This window comes from Lycorma delicatula, chromosome 1 (assembly GCF_047948215.1).
Source record: "Lycorma delicatula isolate Av1 chromosome 1, ASM4794821v1, whole genome shotgun sequence".
Taxonomy (NCBI): Eukaryota; Metazoa; Arthropoda; class Insecta; order Hemiptera; family Fulgoridae; genus Lycorma; species Lycorma delicatula.
The window spans coordinates 108,277,933-108,291,176 of NC_134455.1; the positions used below are offsets into that span (position 1 = coordinate 108,277,933).

General features: G+C 34.0%; 1 protein-coding gene across 9 annotated transcripts in view; it reads left to right on the plus strand.

Annotated features, from left to right (window-relative positions):
• The window catches only part of LOC142320913 (serine/threonine-protein phosphatase 6 regulatory ankyrin repeat subunit A-like), a 180,538-nt gene that overhangs the window by 86,560 nt on the left and 80,734 nt on the right, over nucleotides 1–13,244 (plus strand). For all 9 annotated transcript variants that reach the window (XM_075358932.1, XM_075358939.1, XM_075358953.1 and 6 more), the window contains exon 15: nucleotides 12,297–12,414. In XM_075358932.1, the coding sequence (XP_075215047.1) occupies nucleotides 12,297–12,414 (118 nt within the window). The remainder of the gene's footprint in view (nucleotides 1–12,296; nucleotides 12,415–13,244) is intronic.

Genomic DNA, 13,244 nt, shown 5'->3' on the forward strand with positions numbered 1-13,244 from the left:
GCCAGGGATCAAATAATAAAATACGAGGGAAATTAAGTATAAACAGGATTTTATTTTTTAAAACCTTATTTATTGAAAAATGAAGGCAAATAAAATTTATTTTTCTATATAGTTTCCTGCTTTAGAAATATATTTTTCCCAGCAAGAAGGAAAGTTTTTTATCGCAACATTGTAGACTGAAGCTGGTTGCATCAGGAGCCAATTGCACACGAATCCCACCATGCCCTTGTCATCTTCAAATCGTTGTCCTCTTAGAGGTTCTTTAAGCGGCCCAAACAAATGAAATTGCAGGGTGATAGGTCCGGGCTGTAGGGAGGATGATCAAGTTGAGTCCAGTGCATTTCATCTGGTTTTTGAGACCATTAGAGCTGCAGTATGGGGCCTGGCATTGTCGTGGAGGTGGATAGCCTCTCAAATTGGTTGGTCTCGTCTTTTGCAGCGATATGCAGCCCTCACTTTGTTCAACAGCCCGTAGTAGTAAGCATTATTGATTGTGCATCACTCATGCAAAAAATCAATGAGCAAAATACCTCACCAGTTGAAAAAAAATGGTTGAAGAAAGAACCTTGCCAGCTGACAGTCAAGTCTTTGGTTTCACTGGGACTGCCTCCCCTTTCCTCTGCCACACCATACTGGTTTGTTTCAACTTGGGTGGGGGGGGATGTTAGTGGTGGGCCCCCATTTCATCGCAGGTGACAATCCAACTCAAAAATGCATCACCTTCTTTCGCAAACCTTGCTGTAAGCCTCTGACAGACCTCCAAACATCTGAACTTCTGATCCGTGGTCAAAAGGTGAAAGACCCATCTGGCATGCATTTTATGGATGCATATATACTTTTTTCTTATTTTTTTATTTTGTAGGTCGTTGTGAGGATCGCTTGACAGTTCCCATGTCTTATTCCGACCTGTTCTGCAATTTTGGATACTGTCACCCATCGATGATCTTCAAGAATGTCTCAAACCATGCGAATGTTTTCATCTGTAATGCTGGTCCAAGAATGAAGATCGTGTTCCTGATTTTCCTCCTGTTCTTGTCTTTCCTTGAACCCTTTATGCCAGGAAAACACACGAGTCCTTGATGATTTTTGGCATCCGAACTGTGCAGTCAATCTCTGAAAATTTATGTCGCTTGAACTCCATCACGAACAAGAAATTTTATAATTATGCGTTGCGTAGTGGAAGGGTGCACCTGTGCTTCACCATCGTGAGCGTTACTGAAAAATTGGTTGGGAGTGTGGAATGGCTCTCCCCACTCCTAATGACCCTATCCAAACATACTAAAAGCACGGGCCCAGTCTTACAAACGGTAGACACTCAGGAACAAAAATCCTGTTTATATTTGATTTACCCTCGTAGTAACAGATTCTAAGTGTTGTATTATTTTTATTTTTTGTTTCTATGCTCCATAAACAAGCTTTAGGCCAATAAATAACTAAAAAATGGAGAATATTACAAAATTTCACATGTATATATATATATATATATATATATATATATATACACACAGAATGATTCTATATTGCGCAGCAATCTCTCTGGAGATGATTTTTTAGTCCAAAATAAAAATAAAAGTTTATATAAACTTAGGTCAGACAATGCTTCATTAGCAAATTTCAGCTCGTGAAGCATTTAGCCCTGCTTTCTTCTTCCTTTGTGAAACTGAACCGTACCAAACTTTTTGAGGTACAAATTGAGGAATAAATTTGGTGGTTCCTTATGATTTTTGATGTAAGAAATTGTTAGATTTTACCTCTCACTTAGGTTTTAACCGTCCATCGGTCGCTAAACGGAGGTTTCCTCCAGGTAAAATTGGTTTTGTTTGGGTAAATGTGTTGTTTGGGGTTGGCAGCACTGTCCATTAGTAACATTGTCGACTCTCTCTTCAGGAACAGCTGACAGGCCTCTCCACCCCCAATCCTCGTTCAAGGTCAGTGTCACAAGTGAAGTAGTAGAAGGCTGGACGAAACCTCAGTGTGCGAGAGTTTTTTTTTAGGTCACTTATATTTTCAAGTTATGCAGTGAATTTTTCTTAGTTTTTGTTTTTGAAAATGGAAAAAGAGGAAGAAAGACTCGCCAGACTTTTAGCTAGCGTAGAAAGAGAGGAACATTTTGCAATTGTATTTAGGCCCACTGGGAGTTTTACTCGAGAATTATTTCCTGAAGAGAGAAGATACAGCTTTGGACTCCGGTGATGAAAACGAAGAGGTAAATGAAGGAGTACATGAATTACCAGGTGAGCAAGATGACTTTGTCAATATCAATAACGGTATTACGTATGAAGATGATTTTGATGACATAGAATATATTCCGTTCAAAGAACGGCAATCTGCAATTATTGTAACCAGGCAAAACGGTAAAGCAGCTTACACGAGCAAAAGGAGGAAACTGCTCTGGGACTTGCACCCAAATCAAAGTGCGCAGGCTCAAACGCCCAATAGAAATATTTTGCGGATGAGGATGGGATGTGTGGCCCAAAGTGCAAAAGAAGCCAAGTCTCCTATTGGGGCATGGAACCTTTTTTCCCGTGATGAAACAATCAAAGACATAACGGGCTATACAAATATTTATATAAATGCAAACAAACAAATGTTTACTAGAGAACGAGACCGCAAAACAACTAATCCAGTTGAGATAAGAGCTGTTATTGGTATCCTGTATATAGTAGGGGTAATGCGTAGCAGGGATCTAATTCTAGAAGAACTATGGCCACTGATGGGACCGGTGTAGAATTTTTTAAATGCGTCATGTCACTAAGCCAATTCAAATTTTTATTGGGATGTATCAGGTTTGACGAAATCACGAAGCGAGAAGATAGAAAGACAATCGATAAATTGGCTCCTATTAGAGATTTGATTGATGACTTTATCGAGTTATGTAAGAAACATTTCACTGTAAGTGAATTTGTAACTGTCGATGAAATGCTGGAATCGTTCCGCAGTCGATGTTCTTTCAGGCAGTATATGAGAAACAAGCCCGCCAAGTACGGAATCAAAGTTTATGCAATGGCTTGTGCAAAAACATTTTATACCGCCAATTTAGAGGTATATGTAGGGAAACAACCTGAAGGACCTTTTGCTGTAGATAACTCGGGTAAAGAAGTTGTTCTGAGAATGACTGAACCGGTTTCCGGTTCGGGTAGAAATGCGACTGTTGACAACTTTTTCACATCCATACCTCTTTGCAAAGAACTTTTGAAAAATCATCGCTTGCTACTCGTTGGAACAGTAAGGAAAAACAAACGTGAAATACCAATCGCTTTCATCGATACCAAACAACGTCCTGTAGGAAGTTCATGTTTTGCTTTTAAGAAAGACTACACAACGTTTTCATTTAAAGCAAAGAAGAATAAAGATGTAATCCTGCTGTCATCAATGCATAACACCGATGCTGTAGACACAACTGAGAATTCTCGCTCTTATGGAAAGCCAGAAATTAATTTGTTCTACAATTCAAGCAAAGGAGGAGTGGGCACTGACAAATATAAGGAAAGCTATTCAACTGCCATAGTCTGTAATCGATGGTCGATGAGGCTGTTTTACACCCTTCTCGATATTGGATGTATGAACGGTTACATCGTTCTGAAAAAGAATGTTAACCAGACTATCTTTAGAAGAAAGTTTATTCAAGAGCTACCTTTCGCCTTGTGCAAAAACTGAAACTGAAAAATAAAACTACGGATGTGTGAGATTCTGAGTATCAGCAAACAAGTCGATCAACAACGTGAACCGCCACCAGATGTAGTCACTTCGGGGCAATGCTTCCTGTGCAGCTATAAGAAAAATCGGCCGTCGAAGACAAGGTGTGTTCAGCGCAAACTTTTCATATGCCGAGAGCATTCTGCAGTACAGTGTACCAAGTGTGCTGATTCCAGCGATGAAGATGAAGAAATACCGGTAGACAGTGATTCAAGTTTTTGTAAGGCTTTGCTTTTGGCCAACCTAGCCACGAATGACTATCAAACAATTAATTGATGGCTGGCTTTATACATGTTTTTAAGTATTTTCCTTTTACAATATATTTTATCTGTAGTTTTTCCACAATGATATTTCCATGTGTAAGCAATGTTCTTGAATGTACGCCTTTACGTTTTTTTCATATCAAGTATATTTCAACTTTTAGCAAAATTTACATTTACAAATTTTGTATTTCCTGATAATTATTATTTTTGAATAATTGTTTTAAAACATATATTTTACACTTGTATTTGTAATAAATAAGATTTCTTATACAATTTTTGTATGTAGTTTTTACATACTTTTGTATAAAATATGTTTTTTCATATAATAATTGTAAATGTAATTTTTCACAATAACTAAATAATATATACTTTTTATAATATAAAAAACCTTTTTTTTATATTATACTGTTTGTGTTAAACATATATCTGGATTTTTATAAAAGTTTGATTATAAAAATAAACATTTTGTACATTATTGCGTAACCCGGACGAAACCTCCGCTGAGCGAGAGTCGGCGATTCAAATTTTAAGCGATCGATGGAGGGTTAAGAAAAACTGTGTAAAACATGAAAATGTTTTTTTGGAAAATACACCTTTTTTAGGTTTGGAATAAAATAACTTTGTTACTTTACCAATAAACAATTAAAAAATTTTTAGTTAACTTTGTAGAGTAGTTAACTTTAATAAATGCATCATAATCTACATTTTTTAAACTATTTTTCTACATAATAAAATGTTAAGTTCAAGCATTTGTCAAATCATGGCATTAGTTTTTGTATAGCATCATCAAAGAAGTCATTATACCACTCACGAATAGCTATCTTGACATCATCGTCTCTTCCATAATGGTTCCTGCCAAGAAATTCCTTCAATTTTGTAAACAGGTGGAAATCACTTGGAGCAGGATCTGTATTGTAAGGCAGATGATCAAAAAATCCCAGCTGAAACCTGTGAGAAGTTCACAAGTTTTTTTTGTGGCATGTGGACGTGCATTATCATGAAGCAAACACACTCCACCAGTCAAAATATCACACTGGTGATTTTGAATTGCGCAAAAAGTTTCATCAAAATTTTCGAGTAAAAGTTACCATTAATTCTCTCCATGAGACATAAACTCGCACAGAAAGATTAGGTGGCGATCCCTAAAAATTGTGTGCATCACTTTGTGTTTTGAAAGTGTTTGAATCTTTTTTGCTTTGAAAGTGATCAAGAATGATGCCTCTGAAGTGACAGATGTTTACTCTAGTGTGAACGCAAAATCCATGTTTCATTACCAGACACTATCTGATTCAGACTTTCATTGTCATCTCTATGGTACTGTTCCAGGGATGATAAAGCAGAAGACATTTATTATTTTTTTTGATTGCCTTGCCATCATTTCTGGGACCCTTCAGGCAGAAGTTTTATGGTAATTTAGGCAAACAGCCACAATTTCATGTAACAGAGACTGTGAACATAGAAAATTTATCACTAAGTTTATATAATGTAAAGTGCTGGTTCTCTAACATATCTGTCATTATCCTCTTTCAGCTGCTCAGTAATGAAAGTAGGATGTCCTGAGCATTGTACATCATGAACAAATCTTTGCTGTAAATAAACAACTCAGTTTCCTTGCGTTTCCTTCTTTCATTATATGGTAATAATTTGATGATGATTTTCCAGGACAAACATCTTGTGCATTCAAAAAATGCATGACCAGTCGTACCTCACAGTCAGCAGGATTTTCAGTTTTTTTTTATTCATTATAAACAAATGCAAAATCACTCCATGTCATGGTGTAGTTACAAAACTTTGTACATTGCTAGCAGGACAACAACTGAGACCAGTTGGCCTTGACCCATTGTTATGAGTGAAGCTGCAGGCATTCGTGTGCAAAACATTCTTACTTTCTGGACGACCATAGTAAACACATACAAATTTCAGAAAAAAAGATTACAATAAGAGTAATTTTCTTCATCTTGTAAGATTTTTAGCATCATAAGGCTGTTCTGGTCTCTGCCACTCCCTTGATCTACCAATGCTTCTTCTTCCATCTGGTTTATTCTGTCAAGTATGTAGTGATGGCTGGCCTCCATGGCACAAGTGGTAGCATCTCGGCCTTTCATCCGGAGGTGCTGGGTGCAAATCCCAATCATGCATGGCATTTTCACCCACTACAAAATTGTCATTTCATTTCATCCTGTAAGCATAAAAGTGGTCTAAGCTAAACACTAAAAAAAGTGTAAATAGAAGTATGCAATGGTAAATAATTCTGTGGAATTCAGAATAAATGATTTTTTTTAGCTCTCTCTATATTGACTGATCATGCCATTAAGTGGTTAATGTTGCATTTGTCTCCCTCTTCTACACATCATATAAGGGTGTATCAAATATAAACAAAAATCTTTATTTTAAATTTTACTTAATCAATAAAAAAATGTAAAATTAATATTTAATTTTTCTACATAATCTAATTTAGAAATACAATTTTCCCAGAGAATTGGCAATTTTTTTATTCCTTCCGCAAAGGAAAAAGTAGGTAGCCTGTTGTGCATGAACATAGCCAATGTTTGAACTACTTGAGCAATGAACGCTTCTATCCCAGCTTCATCATTAAATTGCTGACCTTCCTATGCCTCTTAAATGGTCCAAACTAATGGTAGTCGTGGGCAGTAAATCTGGACTGAAAGGAAAGTGTACATAGTAGAAAGGTAGAAACTATTCTCTGCTTAATTTTTTTTCTTTTACTATGTATTGCTGTATATCTTTTCTTAATGTAAATTCTAACCTAGAATTTTTTTAACCCTTTTTTTGGTAATCATTGTTTTGGGGAAGATTACACCAATTGGTGAGTAACTCTACATAGTGCACTGCAAATGCTGTCATCTGGAAATCAGGGTGAATTGAGTTGCCAAGTCCCAATTCCAGTATACGTGCACTCTGCTGGGGTGGTGTGGTCTTTGATATCGCTGGTACTTGTGAGAACCATGTGTCAAATGTTCCAGAAAACACTTTTGATTAGTGGTCTAATTGAAAAACCACTAAAATAGGATTTGTGAAAAGATCCCATTCAGCTTTGCTTGATAAAAGAAATTCTAATAATAATGTATAGAATCTGTACCCATTACATATAAAAATATCAGAATTTTTATACGAAATTCCCAGCAGCAGATCCCTTTCAAAGATCTTACCTTTCCTGATAAATTAGATATTAACTGGTGCAGGTAGAGCACCTAAGAATTATATAAACTGAGGAGTAGAACAATTTTGGTTGAGGCCAAAAAACCTTTGTCATGGCTTTGGTCAACCCTACCTTGAAACTTGGTAAAGACAAGACTTGTCCTTACAGCTACAGACCTATCTCATTGACAATTATTCTTTGTAAGATGATACAGAGAATGGTTTACCACAGATTGGTTTAGTTCCTGGAGAAATACTTTCATTTACCACAATTTTAAACAGTACTCTTCATTTTAACAACTCATTGCTGTTTTCCTTGACTTAAAGAAGGCATGTTTTAAATATTGTTAAGGAATGGGAAATAGACTGAAACATGGTGGCCTCTATTAAAAGGTTTCTAAGTGATTGAACTTTTTGTGTTTACAAACACACCACTTTCTAATAAATTTATGTTACAAAATAGGATTCTGCTAGGAGGAGTACAGAATATTACCTTATTTCAAGTGGCAGTAAATGATAATATGAAATGTGTCCAAAAAACTATTTAATGTTCTTTAGATGATTTTTCAGTCTGTTGTCTCTATTTCCCGAGCCACTGCCAAGAGATACTACAAAACACAATCCTCATTTAGAAGTTTCATCCAAATTTTCTTGTTTTACTTTGCTAGAGAAAACAAAGTGTGTGTCCTTTTTCCATTTTAGAGAACAACATTTTCTCAACTTCATACAAACGGTGAGCTGATTAATGTTTGCTCTGCCATAAAGTTATTAGGATTAATTTTTAATGAATGATTAACATGGATTAAACACTAAAAGAAGCTATACGTTAAATGTATAACATTTTAGATTTTAAGAGTCGTCTCCAATACCCATTGAGTTGTTGATCGGACAAATTTGTTACTTTTTATCAAGCTCTAATCCACTCCTACTTAAAGTATGGTTCACAGAATACTTCTCAGCATGAAATACTGCATTAAAGATGCTTGACAATGTACAGAACTCTTTTCTTCATCTTGGTATGGGTGCCTTTTACAAAAGTCCTGTGGCAACCTTATTGGTTGATCGTGGTGAACCCATTTTGTATAGTAGGCAGTAGTTATTATCATTCTGCACAGTCGAAATCGAAGCTAGAACAGAACATCCAAATTATGTTGGGTTCTCGAATGTCTATTTTCACCATTATGAAGATTGTCCTCTCTGCATGGGCCAAGCAAATATAAGGCTTTACCATCTGTTTCGATTCCTAAATTTTAACTTGCTCTCAATTTTCTGTCAGTCAGTGTTCATTACAGTCTTGGGAGATTGGTCAGCTTAATGTAAATCTTACCTTAAGTAAATATTAAGTAATGCACAAACCATTTATAAAACTCTTATTTCACTGTAAAAAATTCAAACTATCAAAAACTCTTACTATAAAATGAAAGAAGTTTTATACTATCATAATTGATTTAATCTCAGTTCAGTTATATATGCTCATTGCTCACATTATATTCTGTAGGCTATGCTTTTGATATCAGTGTTAGAATATACATTTAAACTGCTATTTTTAACTAATGTTTTTGTTGCCTAGCTGCGCACCCTTAATATCATGGCCCTTAATCAAGGCCCTTAATATTATTTGCTCACAATATCATATTAAGTATATTCTTGTCTGCCCAGATTCAATGAGTATACTGCAGACACTAGAAGACATGCATTCAAGAGCTCCCATCATCTTAGAATTACATATAGCTATTATTTCAATGATCCACCATAATACACATGTGACTTTTTGCTGGATTACTTGCCAAGTTGGGATATCATATAATGAACATTGAGAGATAATCTGGAAAAAGAAGCCTGCACTCATCTGGCTTTTACAAATTGTACTTTAGCAACTTGATTTCAGCAACTTGTATTTTTTTAAGCAACTTCTAAATATATGAATGGATTGCTTCATTTGTAACAAGCTCTGCCACATCAAAGATACTGTACTGCCTTTCAGTCTTCCCCCCCCCCCCCCAGTCAAACTAAATTCTTAGAGGAATCCATGATTTGTCATTTACAAATGAGACATACGAGTTACTCATGGGTACTTGATTTAATCTAGCAACCCCGTGATATATGAAAGATATTATTGCTACCTCAGTCAGCCATATCCTCGATTCTGTGAATTACATCATCTTGTAGTATAAGTTAGTTTTTATATTCATTGTAAGTTAATGAACAACAAAGATATCTTAGATAATGTCTGTGTTTTTTTTTTGCGGTGCATCCAAATGATTTATGGAATTAGCAAGGAAGTTATGACAAACTCCTAGTTGCCTTAAAATAGTTTTTTCTAATTTTATTGTTGTTTTTGTTGCTATAATTTATGCAATTGTTAACTATTTTGTACTGATATGTTTTGTTATTGAGTAATTTGTTTTTTATTTTGTGTTTTATAGTTTATACGAGTTGGACTCTTCACCTGCACTGGTTTTGTTATTTTATTTTAGTGTCTTATCTGTTAAATTTTTGTTTACATTATTATAGTTTTTATTTATTATTATCTAGTCGTATGGTTTTGATCTGCTATTTATTACTTTTTTTATTTGTTTTTGCATATGTTTATGTTTTCTGCCATGTTTAATCTTTTAGTATCTCTAAGTATAACACTTTACATTACACTTCTTTCATTTTAACATTATATTGCTAAATAAGAAATGTTTATTTTTATTAAAAGCCTCCTTAGCCATTGTTGTGCTTGTTTGTATATTTTTTACTTTTTGCATTTGTTCTCTTCTGTAAACATGTATATAAAGAAATATATACATAATGTATTATGTATACATTATATATACATAAATAAATAAATTACTATAAAGAAAATAAATTACTATATTGTTATGTATTGTAAAGAAATATATATTATAACCCAGGAATAAGTAAGTACTTGTGCTGTTTTACTTGTTCACATACTCCTTTGTGTAGAAATTGGCTTTTTCAGATAGCCAAACTGACTATTTGACTTCTTGTTAGACTGGTGTTCCTTCCACTTTTTGAGGATCTCTTCCTACTTATTGCAATCTGTTCTTGTAATTTCTGTAGTACTCTTTTTTTCCACTTATCCCATGTTGTTTTTATTTCTTAATGCTGTCTTTTTTTTAATAGAAATATATATCTTCCCTCTGACCAATCATCTGGTAACTATTTCTCATAATAGGTAATAAATGAAAAGTGGGCTTATTGGTTATGGGACCACCACTTCTAGATCATGCATTTTTCGACTGTCCACCTTCATTTCCCTTTATCTTAGTTTTTCTATATTTAATAAATTAAAATTTTCATTTCTTAAAAATCATTTTTATATATGTATATTTTTCTTAATAATCTTTTCAATAAATTTATAAGTATTAAATTTTTATTTGCTTTACAAAAAACATATCATGCTAATCCTGTGTATTCATGATGTCATCAGTTTCAATAAACAAAAATTTAAGTCATGGCAGAACTAGTAATCATATAACAAATAAGATCGAATTAAAATTATAACTAGCATGATAATTGTACTAAAATAACTTAGTTTTGCTATTGTCCCAGCCTGCTTTAATGTTAAAATGTTGACATGCAGTGTTGCCAGAAAGTTCAGGGACAGACCTTAAAAAAACATGAACTTTTGAAAGAAAGTAGTTTTATGATAAAAAGTACGAAAATTATGTAATCTACATACAATAGATGTTTCAGTAATTAATAGGGACTTTATTAGCCTTGTAACAATCCTTCATCCTCTTCAGCATGGAGTCGATAAGCACTCATCCTCGGTAATGTTATGCCAAACCTGCACCAACATAAACTTCAGCTTGGTCTTATGCTTAGGCTTTTGTTTGGCTAGATATTGAGCCATCACGTCCCATATATATTTGGGGTTTAGGTCAGGGCTCCTTGCTGGCCATTGAAGAACCTCAACATCTTGCTATGAAAACCAATCTTTGGTATACTGAGTGGACAATAAATCACTGCAACTTGCATTTTGATTTTTACGACTCAAAAGCTTTTGATCCTTTCCTTAAAAGGCTTCCTTAAAATGTCTCATTGCTCTCATCAAACATTTCAGACACATTAAGTTCAGATGCTATTGATCGGTATGAGTTACTGCAGTTGTGTATACTAATAATTTGCCACTTTGTATACTCAGACACAAATGATCGCCCCATTTTTGCAGAATTTATTTTCACAAAACAGTAAAAAGACTAGTGAGGTTATAAACAACAACAACGTCAGAAGAATGCACGCACAGTCAATACATCACAAACAAGGCACAGAGAAAACAGCTATGCAGTCAGAACAGGCATAAGTATTGCCGATTGGGGAGTTATTGTGGAACAAAAATGCCCAATTTTGCCACTGAATTTCCCAAAAAAGATTTGTTTGAGAGGACCAAATGAGTAGGAATTTTTTCCCCCAGGTTGTATTATTTTTTATGATCATTATACCATAACAAAGCTGCAGTAAATATTTCATAGCTATAGGACTAGCCATTTTCAAGAAAATAATTCAATCTGAAAAACGGGTTATTTTAGCCCTGTTTTAAAAATGAAAAACCATTCTATCTCCAAAAGTATTAAAGCTAGAGCAGTGAAATTTTTTACTGAAAACCTGTAATTAGATGTGTATCATGTAAAAACATTGATTGAAGTGAAATGCAGTTAATTTAGGGACAAAAGTGGATTCGACCAAATGTAGGCCTGTTCTTAAACTTTCTGACAGACTGTGTAGCTAGCACCTTTCCAGGTGAATACTCTTGTCTATTGGTAAAGACTGCATAGTAATCAGTTTGGTAGTTTTATAGCTTATTTACTTCAAACTGTAGACTTGTATACTGCAGTGAATGTACATTGAAATTTTGGTAAAAAGTCATCCTAAATTAGGTGAGATTTGAGCATTCATTGAAATTAATATATTAACAATTTTATTGATTTATGTACAGGAACAGGGGAGAAATAAAACAACAGATAATCATGAATTTATTAACTGAAAAGGAATAAAAATATTCCTTTTATTTGCTAAAGTATTCATTCAGTCAATAAAACTAAATAGCAAACTTATGTTCAACTAAAACTTGTTCACTAAATAACAATTTAGTGAACAAGAAAGGATATGCTTTTCTGTAATGAAGTTTCAATAAGTCATAAACTTAGTTCTTTTATACTGTTTCAGGACACCATTAACATTAGCAGTTGGAGCTGGTCACACAGAGTGTGTTTATCTGCTCCTAAAAGCTGGTGCTAATGTAAATATTGTTGACAAAGATCAGCACCCACCTCTGTTTAGAGCTGTAAGTTTTTGTTAAATTACATGTTTAGTTATTATTTAATTTTATATAATTTATTAAACGATTACAGATGGATTATATTAACGTAGGATGGGGTAACAATGATTCTATGAGACGATTTTTTTCTCTCAGAATTTGAAAGTTTGTTTAGTGAAAAACATTATAAAAAATGGAAATTTAGAAACAAAAAGCAGTTCAGCCTTTCTAAAACCAGACATTGTTTTTAGCTGGGCAGTTTTCATTAAACCTCTAAAGAAATACTAAGCTGTGATTTCAAAGCAACAACTTAAGAAATATTAAGAAGTACTTACAAGGCAAATCCTTAATTCTAAGCTGCTTTCAAAATAATACTAGGGAAGTCTAATGCTTGGAGAAAATGTGAATTACAATATTGAATTTGATGTTTTTGTAACAGTCTTAAATAGTAAGATGTACATGATTTGGTAGTATGGTCAGAAATATTAACTATACAGTTAAATTAGATGAAACTGGCTTTATCACAATAAGGAAAAACTTTTTATTCACTTCACTGGGTGAAGTGAATAAAAAGTGATTGCTGCTAAATCTTGTATGTTTTTGAGTTGTATCTTGGTTCTATGTGAATAAAGTTTGTAGGATCTACTATGACTAGATATATCTTGGATTTTTCAGACAGGTTAGATAAGTCTTAAATTTTGGTTGAATAAAGAGTAAATTCTACTACTTCGGCCTAGATGCATCTGTACATTTTATAAGACTGTGGTGAGGCACGCCAACTTTTTAATCTCTAAAGTCAGTTAAGTTCTCATTCTTCATCATAATGGCAATGTTCATGCCAGTCAGACAAAAGAAAA